Source organism: Mya arenaria, chromosome 10, assembly GCF_026914265.1.
Source record: "Mya arenaria isolate MELC-2E11 chromosome 10, ASM2691426v1".
Taxonomy (NCBI): domain Eukaryota; kingdom Metazoa; phylum Mollusca; class Bivalvia; order Myida; family Myidae; genus Mya; species Mya arenaria.
Window position 1 is genome coordinate 46,695,702 of NC_069131.1, and position 22,341 is coordinate 46,718,042.

At 37.9% G+C, this 22,341-nt stretch overlaps 1 protein-coding gene across 1 annotated transcript in view; it reads left to right on the top strand.

Moving 5' to 3' along the window:
* The first annotated feature begins 10,433 nt into the window (after positions 1-10,433).
* Positions 10,434-22,341, top strand: part of LOC128206688 (uncharacterized) — a 36,732-nt gene continuing 24,824 nt past the window's right edge. The window contains exons 1-4 of the mRNA XM_052909301.1: positions 10,434-10,554; positions 14,420-14,512; positions 15,508-15,535; positions 18,909-19,011. Of these exons, the coding sequence (XP_052765261.1) occupies positions 14,420-14,512; positions 15,508-15,535; positions 18,909-19,011 (224 nt within the window). The 5' untranslated portion in view covers positions 10,434-10,554. The remainder of the gene's footprint in view (positions 10,555-14,419; positions 14,513-15,507; positions 15,536-18,908; positions 19,012-22,341) is intronic.

Sequence of the window (22,341 nt, forward strand, 5' to 3'; positions counted from 1 at the left end):
AGAAACAAAGCTTATGATTTTTTAATGAAACACATATAAAATAAATACAAAAATATACATCACTACATGGGAAATCAATATTTTAATGTTGGTAAATTTTAATTTCTGTAACTATGCAATAAAAAAATAATTTCTGATCAAAACCCGTTTAGTTTGGTCATGCATGTCAAGTTGAATAATAAAAACAGTAATGATTAACTTGAATGGCGGCCATTTTGAAAAAAATAGCGGCCATTTTGAATTTTTCGTGGCTAATGGGATTTTCTGAATAATTAAGCCCAAAAGAGTCTCCATGCCAATTTTGGTGCTTGTACCACAATGTGAACGCTTTTTTCACTAATCTGCCGGGCTAATTTTCCTGTAGCTGCTAGTTCACTATATATACCATGTAAATAAACTGTACATAAATGTACATCGCCTGTTTCTTAACGAACCCACAAACTAATATATAACGATTCTTCTTCTTCTTCTTCTTGAGCTTGTCCCATTGATAACTAGTGACTGTTTGGCCATACGACCCTTTAAAGGCCATAACACGCAGATGATCCTGTTGATTTTGATGTCAGTAGGTCTCAGTGACCTTTTAAGCACAAAATTCTTGTCCAATCAATATGAAGAGACCCACTCTGCTTTCAAACTTGGTAAAGAGGTTGGTTATGACACTAAATTATCTCAAAATTTGATGCGAAATGACTAATTGCCTGCTATAAGGGGGACATAGCTGTTGTACAAACATCTCTTGTGCTCTAATAATGGCTATCCGTCCGACAAAACCTATTGGGAGCGTCAGGTGACAGCTCTATTTAGTGGTAGTAGCACTAGCAGCAGCAGTGCTGTTGTTTTCATTTTCATTATTATTATTATTATTATTATTATTATTATTATTATTATTATCGTTTTATTGTTATTTAACATATTAAATATATAAAAGGGGTAGTTCCATTTGTATTCAGATTACTTCTTTTTCTTTCTGTCTGCTTACCTGCCTGTCTGCTTACCTGCCTGCCTGCCTTCCTGCCCCTTTCTACCTGCCTGCCTGAATCGCTTTCCCCTTTCCTCCCTTCCTCACTCCCTAACAGCACAGTCCAGCTCAATTATACTACATTGTGTACCTTTACAGTACTCTGTTGCCAAAAAAGGTGAGGGTGACAAAAATACAAGAAGTGACATTGTTCGTGACTTCATGAACCAACACCATCCGGTGGTCGGGATATGAAATAAGCCTTTTTCATTACCAGTAGTCCTTGTTAATGTTTTTTTCCATATATTTTGTTTAATGAATTATCCGATTTTAAGCAATATCATAGTGCATACATAGAATTACATAAAATTATATGAAGTTATGATTTCAGTCAGGAAAGTGGCGCTCAAACGCAGAATGTCGAGGCTGGTGTCTGTCTGGGGAAGGGTCGACAGAGCACCCCAAGCCGAAAACAAAGACGTGTCCAGCATGGCCACATGTCTTGCCCTTTAATCGCCAAAACAAGATTTGTAATTAGTTAGCAGATGCAGGATCGCTGCAAGGATCCGATCTTCCTAAAGCAAGGCCAGTACACACCAACGCCGAATCGCCGTCAGGATACGATCTTCCGAATGGGTCTTGGCAGTCGCATTATGTGTAATACCGGCAGCCCGAAGTGGCCTGATGAAAGGGTAACTTACGCAAACGGCCAAATAGTCGATTTGGGACATTGCCCATAAATAGGGATTTTGTTAACCATGAAAAATCGTCAACTGAAGGCGCCGCTGTAACAGAGCAAGGATTTAAGTTTGTAACCTCAGACCTCTCTACATTAGCATCACCGACAAGAAATAATTTTGGCATCTCTGTTGTCAACGTAAGAAAGGCTGAGATTAAAAAAATCGGGTACAATGACCTCGTGGATTGGCTACGTGATCCGAATCACGTGTACATAGGGCGTGACATGACACTTTACGTCCCCGGCGCCGTTGGTAGCAAGTGGGGTAACCCATTTAAAGCGCGAGGCGACAATCTGACTGTAGAAGAACGCTGTGACATGTACAAACAATATATCCTCAATGACACTCGTATCCAAGGTAACGGAAAAACGCTTCTGGAATCTCTGGATGAGTTGAAAGGCAAAGTGCTCGGATGTTGGTGCCACCCAGCACCTTGTCACGGTCACATGCTGGTCGATCTCGCACAGACACACTGTCATAGACGGTATTAGGATGCACAAACTTCATGTTAAACCTTGTTAGTTTTTATATGGCTGAAGCTGCAAACAAAATTTATCTGTGATAAAACTGTCTCTTAACATTATTTTTCTTTACTTGCAGACCTGTCTATGAATGTACCTTTTGATGAATTAATGTCACATCTTAAATATGCTATAGATTATACTTAAAAAAAACCCTGACATCTGGGAGTATGATGGTGTTAGCTGACATTTGCATTACTTACATTTTCAATCAATATAAATAGCTTGATATGGCTTTTAAGCGGGGAGCCTCCGATCACCGTATATCATGGCTATGGCAAGGACATTTCTGACAATTTGACTTTAAATTGTCCATGTGTGTACAATGGTCTATCCGTTTGTCTGTGTTACATTATTGTAACAATACGGTATCAAACAACTATATAAGAGAGATACGAGGGTCATCAGAACCTGACTAGTCTATTATGTTTGACAACAGTATTCGTTATCATAGAAATAATCAGTTTATTAGAACATTAGGATAAAAATCTTTCAATCTTGATATAAGTATTATTTAATATTGTTTAAAAAGAGTGTCATTCAGTTCGAAGTTTACAAACTAAAGTGACAGTCGATAAATATGATCAAGTCAGACATGAATATAACATATACATCAGCAAGTGACAAGGTCACCGTATCTCGCCATCGTCGGCAACAACGGTACTGTCATGTACTGGGGGTAATTCCGACGATGTATCTCGACGGCTTCCGCACTTTACGGCCTGATCGGGTTGTTTAGTGTCATGGTACAGTATACGCTCACTCGGTTGGCCTTGTTCACACGGAGGGTCACGTTTTGTAGCTTCTTCCGTTTCCTCACTGAAAGACTGAAATGTAGTATCCGGGCTTGCTTTTGCGAAGGTAGCGTCGATTGAGATTAATGATTTTTCCGTTTTTTTTCCGTACATTTCAAGTTTGATGTCGACTTCAGCCTGGAATAGGTTTCAATGTTTCAATGTTGTACCATGGTGGATCACGTGAGTTCTTTTGGCATATTTCCTGTACGAGCCCTTCTTTTTCAGATGTTACGATATTGACTGAAGGCAATCGCTTTTGTGAAGGTATTATTTACTCCATCTGTGAAGTACGGTATTCAGGACACAACAATTTGCAAAACAAAGCTACATTATGAGGTCAGTTATAGGATGTACAGTATATGTCAGATATGTAATGTGAGTTTATTAAGAGAAATATGGAGTTGCATTTGGGCCAAATTTGTCGAGTAGTTTGAGTAAGACATACGTTTTTTGTATCTTGACGTTTCTTTTTTCTTAAATCAGGATTTTCAATTGTTTGTTCTTAGATGATGTTTTATATCAATCATATTTTATTGTTTTATTTTGCAATAATAATGTTGGCTGGACCATTTTGATCAGGTGATCCACCATGGTAAAACATTGAAAGCTATTACAAACTGACTTCGCGCGACGTCAAGTAAACGCGATGTCAATAAGTCCAAAAACCGCCCCAAGCACTCTGTGTGTGTTACCATTTTCAATCAGTGCTATTTTCAACAAAACGGACCCGGGGTTTTCGCTATATAGTGAACACTCGAATGGAATAAACCCTCATTTTTTACTGTTGATCACTTTTTCAAGTTCTTCAGTATTAACGTTGACACTCAAACCCAAGAAGCAAAATCTCGTAGTACACCTACATGTAACAACCTGAAAACCATTAGATTAAACAATGACGGAGTTAGTGTTTTTTCCGTCAGGACAACTTACTCAAAATAATGCGTATTTGTTATTGCATTTTGCAATCAGTCCCGACACAGGAATCCGTTGTTCAACGTTGTTCAACGTTGCTCACCGGCCGGCCCGTACACCCGTTTGGCAGCGTCGTTTTGACGACCCGTATATCTGGTAGCCAGCGCCAGTATGACGCTGACCCCTGCCATACGTCCTTCACCTGTCCGACCCGTAACACTAGTGGCCAACGTCGTTTTGACGCCAACCGCTGTCCAGCGTCCCTCTCCTTAACGACCTGTCTGTATGGCATTGACCGCTGCCCAAAGTTCATCGCCTGATCGGTCGTTAGCACTTGTATCAAGCTTATAACTGTAGAACATCCCTCGCTCGTCCGGCCCGTAAATCTGGTTACCAAAAATGATGTGACACTGACTATTTCTTAACATTCCTCACCCGTTCGGTCCATTTCCGTGGTTGCCAGCGCCGGTGTGAATTAAACCGTTTCCGGACGTCATCTCCCTCCCTCACCTTCCCGACCGTTACATCTGGTTACCACTGTCGATATGACGCTGCCCAATGTCCCTCGCCCGGCCGAGTTGTATGGCTATTTACCACTGTCGGTATGACGCTGCCCAATGCTGCCCAATGTCCCTCGCCCGGCCGAGTTGTATGCCTAGATACCAGTGTTGGTATGACGCTGCCCAATGTCCCTCGCCCGGCCGAGATGTATGCCTGGCTACCAGTGTTGGTATGAAGCTGCACAATGTCCCTCGCTAGACCGATTCGTATGCCTGGCTACTAGTGTCGGTATGACGCTGCCCGATGTCCCTCGGCCGGCCGATTCGTATGCCTGGTTACCATTGTCGGTATGACGCTGCCCAATGTCCCTCACCCGGCCGATTCGTATGCCTGGTTACCAGTGTCGGTATGACGCTGACCCTCGCCCGGCCGAGTCGTATGCCTGGCTACCATTGTCGGTATGACGCGGCCCAATGTCCCTCGCCCGGCCGAGTTGTATGACTGGCCGAGTCGTATGCCTGGCTGAGTCGTATGCCTGGTTACCAGTGTCGAAATGACGCTGTCCAATGTCCCTCGCCCGGCCGAGTTGTATGTCTGGTTACCAGTGTCGGTATGACGCTGCCGAAATGTCCCTCGCCCGGACGAGTTGTATGCCTAGCTACCAGTGTCGGTATGACGCTGCCCAATGTCCCTCGCATGGCCGAGTTGTATGCCTGGTTACCACTGACGGTATGACGTTAACCAATGTCCCTCGCCCGGCCGTGTTGGGTACCTGGCCGAGTCGTATGCCTGGTTACCACTGTCGGCATGAAACATCAAATACCGTATTAATCCTTCATATGTTCTGTATTATATTTTCACACGGAAGAGAATACCATCTTGCATGGACAGCTCGCTCCAAATTGAGAAATAGGTCTTAGTTTCTTATGGCGCGTTCCCCCATCCATTGCGTGTTTGTTCACTGACTTTCATCAAGCGTTGGTCATGAATTCACAGTTGTCTCTCTTAGGACACTGCCAAAAATATCGCACATATGTGACCTTCATTTTCTGTTTTATAACCGTTAGCAACACTTTGTCGAGCTTTGTTGCATCACCTTTGCTTAGATATGGCTGACATGTACATGTCATTGTCTTTCTGACAGATGATTTCAAGTGGCGTGTGGCAGAAACGTTCGGTAGAAAGTGACCACACGCCACTTGAAATCATCTGTCAACCATTGGTAAGAGCACCAAAAACAACAGAATGCTACTGAATTTGCGGATGTGGGAAAACAAAAAGATTCTCAATCGCAATGTATTGTTGTTAAGATCACGTAACAGTTTGAAGATAATCTAGCAAGTTTGAGGACTTCAAATTTGTAAAACACGATACAGCACAAAAAAATGAATTCAACAGACGGTACTGCCATGCTGGATTTAGATGATAGTGTTGGACTGGGATGTGGTTTACTGGGATGTGGTGTCCGACCCCATTGCTGTTTTACAAGGTTCATACAATTATAATCATATATTTTCTCAAGTTCAAAAGCTGGAGTATTGTCTTCTTGTCGGCAAGACAACTACCTAACTGTAGACTGTATAAATGTATCATTTTATATTGGTTCCTTATCCATATGCAATATAATATTTATTTTTCTCAGAGCAAACGATGTTGCACTAGCATTTTTTTATATGTTTCTATACCCTACATGTACTTTTAAATGACATTTGATGTACTACCTGCAAAAACCCATAGTTTGGCTTTAGTTACATTGTATAAGCCTTCAAGCATTTGTGTAACTTTATGATCCACAGAATCAAAAGCTTTCTTAAAGCCTTTAAAACAAGGGCAGTAATGTCAGGTGCGTCCATGCTTCCCGTTTCATTGTTTTGAATGGAAAACGTCCTCGATTCGGTGAGTATTATCACTGTTTTCTGTATGTTTAAACGATAATTTTTAGAAACGAACTTGTGCACCGAATGAAGAGCAATTGCTCGTTTACGAAGACGCTTGCTTTAGATCAAAATAATGTCTGTATTAAAATATCTCGTGAAAACAATGCACGTTCTTACTAGGCTTCCCGACTCACTCAGTGCATATTTTGCTTCAAAACAACTATTTAATACCGTTCTCTTGCGTACAAACCCCATCCGATGCTTTGTTCTGGGCAATAACAGTATTGTTATTGTTTTCCGAATGCAGACAGCCAATTTTGGAGTTAAATCGCCTCATTTACGAAAATGCTTGCTGGTTCATTCTGTACATTTTTAGAACCTAGGTTCATCACAAATCTGGAAGATCTATGGCACATTAAAATAACTAATAAAATCCGTCGATTTTTTTAAAAATTCATGTATATGTAGTATGTACTATACAACGTCTAAGAAGGGTAATTTTGTACATGTAGTGTATGTGTACCACGTGTTAAATTACGTCATATATACTACGTCGGAAGGCAACATTTTGCTCAAAATGAAGACGTAAATCGAAGATAACTTTTCAATCACTACACCATTTTAAATGAAACACAGGGAAGTCTATGCCACCTAAGGAGTCCCACCTTCCTTGTATTACCGGAGTTTGCTAAGGTGATTAGTTTCAACAAACGCTCCGACAAACCTGTTTCCAAAATAATGCTTTGACAGTGCTCCGTCAGACGGCCGTATTGTGAAAAGTTTTGTCGACGTGTTTTAAGAAACTAAACTCTCAACCAAACACTGGTAAACGACCGAAGGCGGGGCTCCGTTAGCGGCGTAGCTGCGCTATGTTTCATATAAAATGGTGAAGAAATAGGAAAGTTATCTTTGTTTAAAGTCTTCATTCGAAGCAAAATTTTGTTTTCGGACGTAGCGTTTATGACGTTATTTATCACGTTGTATACACACACTAACAGGGCACTCTACTTAAAGTAGAACTGTCATTATTTTTGGAGGTTATATAATAAGTCGAGACGCGGTTACACGTAATTGTCTTTACATAAAACAGTTTTATCAACTTAAGTGTAACTTACAACATTTAAGACCTTAAATTGTTAACTGTTTCCTGCAGGATTGCCAAAGTAAACATATAGTACACTCTTTAAGGTAAACTCTTAGTTCCTTTTCATTGCTATTTCCTAAATAATCCACAATTTTACCTTACATTATTACATAAACACTTTTTACAGGGGCTCCACTCGTCTCCATACAATGAAATAGCGACATAAAAAATGAGAAAATTGTCGAAACCTGACATAAACTTTGTATCCATTTGTACAATGTATTGAAGCTTACTAACTTAAGTACCACATAGTTCAAAATTAATTGAATTTTCGCAGTTTTTCTTATTTTTTTCAATTAAAAAAGATAATTAGGTATGTCTACCTAGTGGAATTCATTCCCGTATTGCGTGATTGGCTAGTTAGGTATATAGCTTAAAGGTATATTCCAACCGTTTAGGGTTGGTCCGCCCGGTTTGCTCAATCGGTAGAACGTTGGACTCTGAATCCCGGGCGGACCAGGTCACTTCTGTTGTGATTGGTTATGAAATCCTTTTAACGACCTTTCGAACTGTACCACTGCCCCTGGCATGTACAGAAGTTGTCAGTTCCTTGCAGAGGTAACGGCACCTAGTACTGGTTCTGCCCAGGATGAGTGTGAGGTGGTTGAAATGTCACTCTGGGACCGTTCAATGCGCTCACGCCGGGACCCGGAGTATAAACTACTAATACCACCACCGTTTAGGTTTAGCCTTGGACAATGGACTGCAATTTTGGCGACACCAGTTCCAACCCGTCTCCAACTCGATTTTTTGTTTTGATTTTTTTTTCTACAATTACGATATGAAAGAGTAAAACATTTGTTTAAAATTGTCCTGAATTCTTTACAGAAAAAAACTTTTTGGTGCCAATCTGGTGTTTAGTCCCTTTAATTTATAAAGAACCTCTATTTTGATTTTATCATCAAGTATCCAGAGTTCATTAATTATGTCGTTTATTTGGACTCCATTTAAGCTTCTTGTTTTTTTGTCTATTTAGATTCAGGTTTGATTTCTCTTTTCGTTTCATCTTTTATTACCCGAAAATATAAATTATATATATGTACACCCTCTTATTTAATTAAATAATTAACAAAATTAATTTTTGTGAAAAACTAAAACAAAACGACTTGTAATTCGGGTAAATACGGTGTGCCATAGATCTTCTAGATTTGGGATGAACCTAGGTTCTAAAAATGTACAGAATGAACCAGCAAACATTTTCGTAAATGAGGCGATTTAACTCCAAAATTGGCTGTCTGTATTCGGAAAACAATAGCAATACTGTTATTGCCCAGAACAAAGCATCGGGTGGGTTTGTACGCAAGAGAACGGTATTAAATAGTTGTTTTGAAGCAAAAAATGCACTGAGTGAGTCGGGAAGCCTAGTAAGAACGTGCATTGTTTTCACGAGATATTTTAATACAGACATTATTTTGATCTAAAGCAAGCGTCTTCGTAAACGAGCAATTGCTCTTCATTCGGTGCACAAGTTCGTTTCTTAAAATTATCGTTGAAACATATATAAAACAGTGGTAATACTCAACGAATCGAGGATGTTTTCCTCTCAAAACAATGAACCGGGAAGCATGGACGCACCTGACATTACTGCCCTTGTAAAAGGCTTCACGTATTTACGTAAACACGTTTAGGTTTTATTTAATATGAATCCCCAAAACTTGCTTTGTTTTGATAAGACGGTGCCATTAAGAGCATCTAATTTTACACGATGCTCATAGATTATGAATAGAAGAATAATGCAGGAGGAATATCACGTTGTTTTCTTATCATCATTAATTCGATTCGACAAACTGCTTCTTAAAAGTTATCATGATCAAAATTGTCAAAACATTGAATTTCTCGAGAAGTTCGACGAGATTCAGACATCGCTATGATTTTCTTTTACAAAATAGTACCATATGATTGGCAATTTATGATCAACTTATTGTTTGAATGTTAACTGGCAACTTCTCGAGTACACCGACAGATATTTTATTGAAAACAGTGAACCTGCGTACAGAATAATGGCAACTATTGAGTTTTTGCATACAGCGTCGAACTTTTGCCGAACTCTTTTTAAAAGGCCGCTGAATACCGCGTGCTAAAGGGGAGTTTCAGCCTCATCCATTTGCCGAGACAACAAACTGAATACGTTTTTTTTAAATTCGGGGCGAATGTATTCGAAAAGAAGACAAATTAACATTATTAAGAGAAACTTTGGTCAGCATGCCCCATGATGCCTGATCACTGAGAACATTAGACAAGTTCATCACTTATTGAAACTTAAAAAAACACGCCCTTTTTGCTTCTCAGTTTGCCTTTTACATTTATGATAAACATACACTTAAAATTAAAATCTTATTTTTGGTAGAAGTTGATAGAGAAAATGCTACTAAGTTGAGCGTGAAAAAGCTACACGCATGACTTAGACCATAAAAGCCAGATATATAGGGTATGTAGACACTTACCTGAGCGTCAGAGCGTAGGAGCGGAGCGGGTTTTCGCGTTACACCCATCGCAATTCAGTTCGCTCCAATGACTCGCTTTAACGTTTGATGTATATTTTGCGTATTTAAATCTAATAACACCTTACTTTTTATTTAGGCACATGGGTAAAAATTGTCGAACATTATGTTCAGCACCCTTTTTGTGTTTGCTTGCAAATAAGCTATCATGATAAAGTTTTTAATTTTCTGTTACAAAAGGTTAGGCAATATGAATGTATTTTCGTTAAATATTATTTTATACATGGATGTTAATTGAATTCTCATACACGATAAGTTTGATGTTTTATTTAACACTTACTTTAACGACTTCCAACTTTTTTCAATACTTACAGACGTTATGTACAGTATGCTTTTCATATAGTATTTGTAATATAAAGATAGAGCGTGGTACAAACACCAAACATTTCTAATTAAATACCCTGATCTTATACTTGGATAAGCAACCGCCTCATGATTGAATGCTTTTCGTCATGGTTAATGTATTTTTGAAACAAATTGTTTGGTTCGCTTCGATGCTGTTGGTTTATTCCGCCCTTCCATCTCACTCGCGGACAATTGAGGACTGGAAGATTTTAGCCGCACATTTCCGCAAGTCTCGTGTTTCAGGATTTTATAAAGGTAGAAAGCGATTTATTTTTGTAAAATCTATATTTACTTTTGTTCACATAATTCAAAATGATTACATTAAATATTCATTGCCTCTAAATTCGATAATAATTCTAACATAAATATATTTCTTTGTGGTAGCTGTAGTTTAAATTATAACATGATATGACATTCTGATATATAGTATTTCTCAAGGAAAGCTTACAACAGTTTTCAAATTGCTAAAGGTTCGATCAACTAAATGCAGATTAGAAACTGTTGGAACTGCCCAGAAACTGTTGATAATGCATTTCTCTCAAGGCATGATGGAAACTGTTTTGCATCATTTGGTTGTTTCATACTTTTAGAATGTTAAGCTGATTTGTCACAAATCCACCAAAATTATTCTGTGTATTTCCCCCCATTGTTTATATTCCCTGGACTATCGAGGCAGTTTGGAAACTGTTGATATTGCGATCCATTTAAGGCAGTTTGGAAATTTGCTTTATTCCAATGAAGGCAGTTTGGTATCTGTTGAAACTGTGCACTCAATGTAGTTAAGGAACTGTTGATACTGTGATCGTCTTAAGGCAGTTTGGACACTGTTAAGACCGTTGTTAACTCAATGTAGTTAAGAAACTGTTGATACTGTGATCGTCTTAAGGCAGTTTGGACACTGTTAAGACCGTTGTTAACTCAATGTAGTTAAGAAACTGTTGATACTGTGATCGTCTTAAGGCAGTTTGGACACTGTTAAGACCGTTGTTAACTCAATGTAGTTAAGAAACTGTTGATACTGTGATCGTCTTAAGGCAGTTTGGACACTGTTAAGACCGTTGTTAACTCAATGTATTTAAGAAACTGTTGATACTGTGATCGTCTTAAGGCAGTTTGGACACTGTTAAGACCGTTGTTAACTCAATGTAGTTAAGAAACTGTTGATACTGTGATCGTCTTAAGGCAGTTTGGACACTGTTAAGACCGTTGTTAACTCAAGGTAGTTAAGGAACTGTTGATACTGTGATCGTCTTAAGGCAGGTTGGACACTGTTAAGACCGTTGTTAACTCAAGGTAGTTAAGGAACTGTTAAAGCTTTTGTCCACTGAAGGGTTTTTGCGATCTCATGAAACAATCCACTCAAATTATTTTCGAAACTGTTAAACCTGTCACCCATTCAAGGCAGATTTGAAACTGATGCCATTATGGTATATTCATGACAGTTTGGAAACTGCTTAACTGTGCTCCATTCAAGGCAGTTTAGAAACTGTGAAAGCGTTCCACTCAAGTCCGTTTGACAACTGATGACAATGTGGTTAACTCCAGTTTGTTTGGCAACTGTTGACACTGTGGTCAACTCAAGGTTGTTTATGCAACTGTTGACACTGTGGTCAACTCCAGTTTGTTTGGCAACTGTTGACACTGTGGTCAACTCAAGGTTGTTTGGCAACTGATGACACTGTGGTCAACTCAAGGTTGTTTGGCAACTGATGACACTGTGGTCAACTCAAGTCCGTTTGGCAACTGTTGACACTGTGGTCAACTCAAGGTTGTTTATGCAACTGTTGACACTGTGGTCAACTCAAGGTTGTTTGGTAACTGTTGACACTGTGGTCAACTCAAGGTTGTTTGAAAAATGTTAAAACTGTTGACCACATGATATTGAAAAATAATTTGCTGAATATTAGTATGTCAAAGATGATCAATATAAGAGGCGCATCGCGCGATGTTGGGTCTTCGGAAATAATTATTTTAAATGAAATAATCATTAACGCAAATAAAAAAATAATAATGAGTTTTCTATGTATATTAATTTCTTTTAAACTTCTTTTTTTTTATTTAAAAGATTTTCGTTGTCGTATCTTTTTTTCTCGCATATTATAACCATAAGATTACTCATTTCCATAGCAACCATACATATTGTCCCGACGTTTTTGACTGCAGTCATATTCCGTGTAATGGATTAAAATACATGTACGTGAAGTTAGCGGCCTAGCGGCGTGAAGTTAGCGGCCTGGCGGCCTAGCGGCCTAGCGGCGTGAAGTTAGCGGCCTGGCGGCCTAACGGCCTAGCGGCCTAAAATAGTATCCTATTTCAAAGCGTGTATACATGCATTTTATTCTAAAACAATGATCTATTAACTGTTTTTATGCCCAAATTATCACTCTTAAGCAATAATAAACATTTTTTTCAAAAAAGTCGATCGAGCGTTTCAGCGGCCTAGCGGCCCAGCGGCGTGAAGCTTGCGGCCTAAAATAGTTTCCTTTTTCAAAATATGTATACATCCGTTTTCTTTTAAAACAATGATAAATCTATGGTTTAACAATTTTGCTAAATACAAAAAAATGCTGATATTCGCTAGGATTGTTTAGGCAGCTTGGTCGAGTTTTGGGGGAAATGCAGATATTCACTAAAGGATGGTGATTTGTGAATAGAAACCATAAATTTGTCAATGTTTTAGAAGAAAAGGCATGTATAAATGGTTTAAAACAGAAACCAATTTTAGGCCGCTAGGCCGCCAGGCCGTTAACTCCACACCGCTGGGCCGCTGAACTGTTTGATCGACTATATTGAAAAAAAGATAATTGCTTAAGAGTGTTCATTTGGGCATAAAAACAGTTAATATATCATTGTATAAGAAGAAAAGGCATGCATACATACCTTGAAATAGAAAACAGTTAAGGCCGCTAGGCCGCCAGGCCGCTAACTTCACGCCGCTGCTCGATCGACTTTTTTGAAAAAAAGTTGAAAACGCTTCAGAGTGATAATTTGTGCATCAAATCAGTAAATGTATCATTGTTTTAGAAGAACAGGCATGCTTAATGCTTTGAATTAGCTGACTGCTTGATCGACTTTTTGAAAAAAAGAAGATTATCCCTTCAAGGTGTTAATTTGTGCATAAAAACAGTTAATATGTCATTGTTTTAGAAGAAAATGCATGTATACATGCTTTGAAATAGGATTCAAATTTAGGCCGCTAGGCCGCTAGGCCGCCAGGCCGCTAACTTCACGCCGCTAGGCCGCTGAACTGCTTGATCGACTGCAGATTGATAGTTTGTGCATTAAAACAGTTAATTTATCATTGTTATAAAATAAAACGTATAGAAAAAAATGCTCTGAATAGAAAACAATTTAAGGCAGCTATGTAACTGTATGATTTTTTTTATTTGTCATTGTTTTTAACAAAAGAAACCGCATTAACAATTGCTTTGAAATAGAGAAAAAGAATTAGGCCGCCAGCTTAGGCCGCCAACTTCACGCCGCTAGGCCGCCTACTTCACGCCGCTAGACCGCTAGGCCGCTAGGCCGCTAACTTTACGTACATTTAAAATACAAAAATCATCATCAAATTTGTCTTTAGATATCCTCCATAATGATTATGTCGTAAGTATAAGCTAGTTGTAATATCATTAATGCTGCACGTCATTTCGATAATGTACTATGTTTTGCAGATAACAGATGACCCACAGTCAAAAACAACTGAAAAATACAAATGAGAAAATTGAAGCTTTCAGTATTTATATGATACATGCGGTAGCTGATTAATTTGAGGATAATGCTAAAAAATGAAACTAATGATGTTAGTTATTGTATGAATAAAACATGCTGCTGCTTCTGCTGCTGCTGCTGCTGCTACTGCTGCTGTTGACGATGACAATGAAGACAATTGAATTGATGCTAATAATGACAATAATAATAATAATAATAATAATAATAATAATAATGATGATGATGATGATGATGATGATGATGATGATGATGGTGGTATTGGTTAGTGTGCCGTTTGACAGGATCTTGGTTAGTGTGCCTCTGAAAACCCCCCAAGTTGTACAGTATGTGAGCCATGTGGGGCCAGTCGTTGTCTCTTGTGTATTATCTGTAATGTATTTGTATATTTCAGATGTTGTTGAGACTCGGTGGAGTAATTTTGCTGGCGGTACTCAAAGTGTGCTATGGTGGTGGTAACCCTTTCTATTCAACATCGAAACCGAATGTTAGTATTTATACAAGTTTGATCGCTTGATTAACAGAACAAGGGGAATGTACTTCAATACATAATTGTCTATGTGTTCCGTTAAAGCTTAAGGTTATGAAATCAAAATATGACTGTCTGAACCCTCAAAAGTTTGATGGAAGAACTGCTTTGGTGTAAAATGACCTATACAAAATACATGATAAAATAACTGTAGTGACTCTTTTGATAAACCTTATGAAGAAGAATATTTTGGGGAAAATGTCACTGAATTGATTACAGGTCACATGACACCAAAGCAGGAGTTCATTCCTATCAAACTACTGTGCCTAAGATTGGCATATATAAATTAACGTGAGGTTAATGGGCGTTATAGCGAAATAGGCGTTTATATGAACGTTCGATTGTTGAAAACTTCCGTAGTAATTAGTTAGTTTAGTTAAAATGTTTATGCGTGATTTTTTTCTCCATGATGCCACAGTAAAACCCGGGACGTCGCGATTTTTGGTGATAATGTGGGCAGCTTTTTCTGCAAATCGTTTGTAGTGATATTGTGTTTGATATCTTATATTAGATTGATATCGGTTACTCTAGGTATCTGATCATGCTGATGTTCTGTCCTGTTTGGAAACTTGGTAACATAACACGTTTCAATTGGTGTCATTGAAAGATTTTATGTGCAGAACAAGAAAGTGGAATATTTTTATACCGAAATAAAACCAGTATTTTTTGCCTTCAAAGATTGCAATGTGAGTCATTCCATGTCCGATTCCAGCTGAAATAATGCACAAAACACACACTGCAATAACTTTATGTATGATTTATTTTTCACTGTATTTAGTCTACAAATTAGTTTTTAACAAGCAATGCCGTTTTTAAATGATGCCAAAATTAATTGGAGTCACCAAGTATCTAAATTAAGCATTATTTATATTGAACATGCGTACATTTATACCGGATACCTTTATTACTAATGAATAGTACTGTATGCAAATATATTGATTTTTTTTTTTTAGCCTTCCAGTACTCCCGGCCGATTACTCGGTGAGTATTTGAAATTTAAAAATTAAGGTATTAAACCGACACATAGGTTAATTATCTGCTTGTTTCGTGAACAAGTCTAATATTCTGATGTATTTGGATGCCTTTTCACTCCATAAATATTTGTTCTCAAATTTCCGGGTCGAAAGGTTACTTTGGTTAATTTTACTTTTAAAATAACTCACCTCAGCATGGAGTTCTATGGCTGCATATAACTGCCTTTTAGATAACATGTTAACGTTCGCAAATTGTTTCGTGTTAACCACTTAAAATAAATTTTCGCGATAATAATCTAGTTAATATGGGCGATACTTTTTTTGGTAAGATAAATCTCATAAGACTAAAAACAGGCTTGAAAGTGCACAGAACTGCCAACTATTACCTTTTTTAGCTGTAAAACATTAACAGGTTAACTAGTTAAGGTTTGCGATTTCCATTTAATAGCTGACATTATAACTGGCTAACCAGATAAGAGTCGTGTTACTACTTATCTATAAAAGCACTTTTGGCTTCTAGCAGTATCTGGTTATCTAGTTATGGTTCGCGAACTCCACTTTAGTAAGTAACATACTAACTGGTTATCTAGTTATGGTTCGCGAACTCCACTTTAGTAAGTAACATACTAACTGGTTATCTAGTTATGGTTCGCGAACTCCACTTCAGTAAGTAGCATACTAACTGGTTATCTAGTTATGGTTCGCGAACTCCACTTTAGTAAGTAACATACTAACTGGTGATCTAGTTATGGTTCGCGAACTCCACTTGAGTAAGTAACATACCATCTGGTTATCTAGTTATGGTTCGCGAACTCCACTTCAGTAAGTAACATACTAACTGGTTATCCAGTTATGGTTCGCGAACTCCACTTGAGTAAGTAACATACTAACTGGTTATCTAGTTATGGTTCGCGAACTCCACTTTAGTAAGTAACATACTAACTGGTCATCTAGTTATGGTTCGCGAACTCCACTTCAGTAAGTAACATACTAACTGGTTATCTAGTTATGGTTCGCGAACTCCACTTCAGTAAGTAACATACTACCTGGTTATCTAGTTATGGTTCGCGAACTCCACTTCAGTAAGTAACATACTACCTGGTTATCTAGTTATGGTTCGCGAACTCCACTTCAGTAAGTAACATACTAACTGGTTATCTAGTTATGGTTCGCGAACTCCACTTCAGTAAGTAACATACTAACTGGTTATCTAGTTATGGTTTGCGAACTCCACTTCAGTAAGTAACATACTAACTGATGATCTAGTTATGGTTCGCGAACTCCACTTCAGTAAGTAACATACTAACTGGTTATCTAGTTATGGTTTGCGAACTCCACTTCAGTAAGTAACATACTAACTGGTTATCTAGTTATGGTTCGCGAACTCCACTTCAGTAAGTAACATACTAACTGGTTATCTAGTTATGGTTCGCGAACTCCACTTTAGTAAGTAACATACTAACTGGTGATCTAGTTATGGTTCGCGAACTCCACTTTAGTAAATAACATACTAACTGGTGATCTAGTTATGGTTCGCGAACTCCACTTTAGTAAGTAACATACTAACTGCTTATCTAGTTATGGTTCGCGAACTCCACTTTAGTAAGTAACATACTAACTGGTTATCTAGTTATGGTTCGCGAACTCCACTTTAGTAAGTAACATACTAACTGGTTATCTAGTTATGGTTCGCGAACTCCACTTTAGTAAGTAACATACTAACTGGTGATCTAGTTATGGTTCGCGAACTCCACTTTAGTAAGTAACATACTAACTGGTGATCTAGTTATGGTTCGCGAACTCCACTTTAGTAAATAACATACTAACTGGTGATCTAGTTATGGTTCGCGAACTCCACTTTAGTAAGTAACATACTAACTGCTTATCTAGTTATGGTTCGCGAACTCCACTTTAGTAAGTAACATACTAACTGGTTATCTAGTTATGGTTCGCGAACTCCACTTTAGTAAGTAACATACTAACTGGTTATCTAGTTATGGTTCGCGAACTCCACTTCAGTAAGTAACATACTAACTGGTTATCTAGTTATGGTTCGCGAACTCCACTTTAGTAAGTAACATACTAACTGGTGATCTAGTTATGGTTCGCGAACTCCACTTTAGTAAGTAACATACTACCTGGTGATCTAGTTATGGTTCGCGAACTCCACTTTAGTAAGTAACATACTACCTGGTTATCTAGCTATGGTTCGCGAACTCCACTTGAGTAAGTAACATACTACCTGGTGATCTAGTTATGGTTCGCGAACTCCACTTCAGTAAGTAACATACTACCTGGTGATCTAGTTATGGTTTGCGAACTCCACTTTAGTAAGTAACATACTACCTGGTGATCTAGTTATGGTTCGCGAACTCCACTTCAGTAAGTAACATACTACCTGGTGATCTAGTTATGGTTTGCGAACTCCACTTCAGTAAGTAACATACTACCTGGTGATCTAGTTATGGTTCGCGAACTCCACTTCAGTAAGTAACATACTACCTGGTTATCTAGTTATGGTTCGCGAACTCCACTTTAGTAAGTAACATACTAACTGGTGATCTAGTTATGGTTCGCGAACTCCACTTTAGTAAGTAACATACTAACTGGTGATCTAGTTATGGTTCGCGAACTCCACTTTAGTAACATACTAACTGGTTATCTAGTTATGGTTCGCGAACTCCACTTTAGTAAGTAACATACTAACTGGTGATCTAGTTATGGTTCGCGAACTCCACTTCAGTAAGTAACATACTAACTGGTTATCTAGTTATGGTTCGCGAACTCCACTTTAGTAAGTAACATACTACCTGGTTAACTAGGTAAGATTCGTGTTACCACGATTATTCTTTTACTCCATACTTCAATGCATACATGTTTCTGGATTTTTTAATACCTAGAGACAGTTTTTTCCACTTAAGAATAGCAAAACTATTTTCCTGCGGCACGTACAAGTTCATAGTATTGTTATTTACAAACGCATTTGTCTATGTTTACAACTTAAAGTTGCCTTCACTTTATTTCTTAGTGTTTACGTCTAAACAACATACGACAAATGCGTTTGTAAATAACAAATAGGCATGAAGCAAATGCACGAAGGCACCTGCCATTTAGACGAATGCACTTGCAATTTAAAATGAGAAATGTCATAAAGCAGCATGCATTAACTGGTGGATAATCCCTTCCATACACGAACAGTTTGCGAACGATTACAGTCTTTCCTTGAATGACCGCCACTATGACCGGCTTCCTTATTTTAAATCTACTATACAACAATGACATGTGGAATATCTTAAGAGTTTGAATGATCTTGACTTCTAAACTAGTTTCTTATTTATTGATGCTATATATCTGGAGGAGATCTTGTATTTTAAATTCAGCTAGCGCAGAATGTGTCCACCACACGACTTCTGACACGTACAGCGTGTTCTTCTTCGTCACCGAGGTCGACGAGACCAAGGACTCTAATGGAAATCGCATCGCGTAAGAAAACTATCACTGTGTTCTCAACCGTCAACTGTAGGTGACGCTAAAATCTTAGTTTACATGATTTCCAAATGAGTGTGAATTTTGGTAAGAAAACCTAATGCGTTGAACATACGGAATGTTGCAGATAATCAGAAGGGGTTTCTCTCATTATTTTCTCTTCATGTCAATGTCTCTTTAGCGTATCGTTAAGCTTATATACGAATGCAAGATCGTGCACATAAATTGCGAAACTAAGATAATTTATTAAGTAGGTGATTTTATCATTTGAAAACCACATTGAACGAATTTTATAATTCGCTGCTGCGCAGTAATCTCCCTTGACGTACATACAAAGCAACTGGAAGTAATGCTGCGTTGAATCACAGGGGCAGGATGCGTTGTTTTGACACACCACGCCCCCGCCCCCGCCCCCCCCTTTTTTTATTAATTTTAGTAAGAATATGATGTGGTAACTGTAACTTGTGATAATTGGCAAAACAATATTTTATTTTTTTTAAATTTTTATTCTATTATCATTGTAAAGGGTGACGACTTGACCCTGACTTTCCATATATTTGCCGACATAACCCTGTTTTAGAGGCCATAACTTTATCAAATCCTAATCAAACTTTACAATATTGGACTTACCTTGTAGAGTTAGTGTCAATCTTTAAGAAAATGTACAGTTTTAACGAAAACAAATGCAATTTCAAACCCAAATTTCCTAAAACATGTTACTCGACGAACCAACTACCCGCTAATTTCACCGAAATTTTCCAGACTAAAATGCATTATCCCGCTATTGCATCATCATTTCAACACGTTTGCTTAAGAGAAACAATATATCTATCACGATACAGGTGAAATGGAAGTCAAATGTCGTCAAAGATAATAGAATATATATATATATATATAAATTTTTTGCCAAGTATCATAAGTTACAGTTACCACATCATATTCTTACTAAAATTGATAGAAAAAAACGGGCGGGGGCGTGATGTGTCAACACAACGCAACCTGCCCCTGTGCGTTGAATTTGGTTCAGAAAACAATGTTTACTCCTGTCTATGAGGAGAGTCATAACAAAGTCACCAGAGAAACTTGATTATGACCAGTAGAAACCGGACGGCGTTTCGTCATTTTAACAATAGAGTCGATCTCGCTCGGCAGATGTACATCCCGGGAGTAAGGTAAGATTGTCCAATTTAATGAAATAAACACCATTTAGTTAAAACAGGCCAACAACAATTTGCTGTATGGATTGTTGTGAAGAAATTCAGAAGTTCACGCTACATGCGGAAGCTCCAGGTTGTTGGAGTGCTTATTTTTATTCCGTTTCCTCGGGTACTTGCGTTATTTTTTGCGTGTACTATAGTTATTCAAAAGTATTAAATGTTTCGAAGTGATTACAAAGATGCAAATACTATGCTGAAAAAGCACACACCGGAGAAAAAAATACAACTGGTCACTCGATAGACTATGAATAGTACAATGTATGTTGAAATCAATGACTGAAATAGGACGGTTCTACATTGACAATGAGGCCGACATCCTACGTTACAATGCTTGCTTATATTCACAGCGCTATATGTATGTATAACTTTTATGCACCATTCAATTGTAACCACGGCCCCACCAGGTCCGGGGAATAGCGGGGACTTTGACTTTCGGTCCAGCCGACCCCGGCTAAAATCCCCGCCCTGCGGGGACAAACAGATGGTAAAATCCTCGCCAAATGTCCCCGCACCCCAGGGACCCAAGGTAAGGCCTATTCCCAGCTATATTTAAAGCGAAGACAAAACCACCGCATTCACCCGGCACTGTGTGACCACCTAAAAGGTAAAAACACGGCTCATTCCTCGGCTATCCCCGGTATACCCCCGGACCTGGGGGCCATGGTTACAATTGACTGGTGCATAAGTCTAAAATAATAGACGTGTAAAAAGGGGTTCTTCTAATCCCTAAGGACGTGAAGGATTTGCCATATTAAAAGTCGTAACAATAATTCGTCAACGATAATTATTTGGACAAGTATTACTGTTTACATACATTTCACTAGTACATGTATATGCATAAATTGATGATTTTTGACATTGTTCGCTTTATTGACATTGTCAAAAACTGTAAAGAGTGTATTGTATGGAACGGTGGCACTGTCTTTCGTAGTCCAAAAACATTATTATTGTGTTTGTTTCTTATTACATTATGTACCAAGTGCTTTACATGGTGTACAAACATAGTTATGTTATGTCAGTTTATCTTTATATGTTGTGGTTTTGTACTTATATTATGACAGGTTTTATTATATTATGCGGATACATCTTTATATCATGTAGACATTTTATTACGTTATGTGCATACTTTATTATATTATGTCCATACTTTATTATATTATGTGAAAAGACAGTGCCGGCGTTCCATAGTATTGAGTTAAATTCTGCCTACTACAGGATCATCAGTCATCACTTACAATATTACAATTAAACATTCTGTACGTTCAACACATTTGGTTTGCATAGATCCTTTAGCGATGTTACTTTATTTGTATACGTAGGGCCAAAGGCAAGTTTTCGCCTCTAATTCTTATTTCGGCATGTACTCTAGAACTGTTGTCAAAATAAACAGCTGGATGTGCAATTGATTCTGTTTAAATATATATTAATAGGACGCTATTTCTCCTTGCTTCCTATTCTTTATGCAGAAAATAGGATTATGCACAGAATATGCATAGTTATTCAGTCATTAATGTGTCATGATTGTGTATGCTTTAAGACTTTATAAAACATTCTTGAAAAATAATATTCTAAATCTAAAAAGTACGCCTTACTCCTTTCGAGCAATTACATAATCGGACCAGTTTTCTTTTGAAATCGCTTTGATCTGAAGCAGTGCTCATGTTTGATGTACTATTGAAGTGTGATTCATACTGGCCATTCAAGATAAATACTGGCTATTCAAGATAAATACTTGCCATTCAAGATAAATACTGGCTATTCAAGATCAATACTTGCCATTCAAGATAAATACTGGCTATTCAAGATAAATACTGGCTATTCAAGATAAATACTTGCCATTCAAGATAAATACTGGCTATTCAAGATAAATACTTGCCATTCAAGATAAATACTGGCTATTCAAGATAAATACTGGCTATTCAAGATAAATACTGGCTATTCAATATGAATACTGGTTATTTAAGATAAATACTGGCCATTCAAGATAAATACTGGCTATTCAAGATAAATACTGGCAATCCAAGTTACATACTGGCTATTCAAGATACATACTGGCTATTCAAAATACATACTGGCTATTCAATAAACATGGTGCCTATTTCTGATAAAT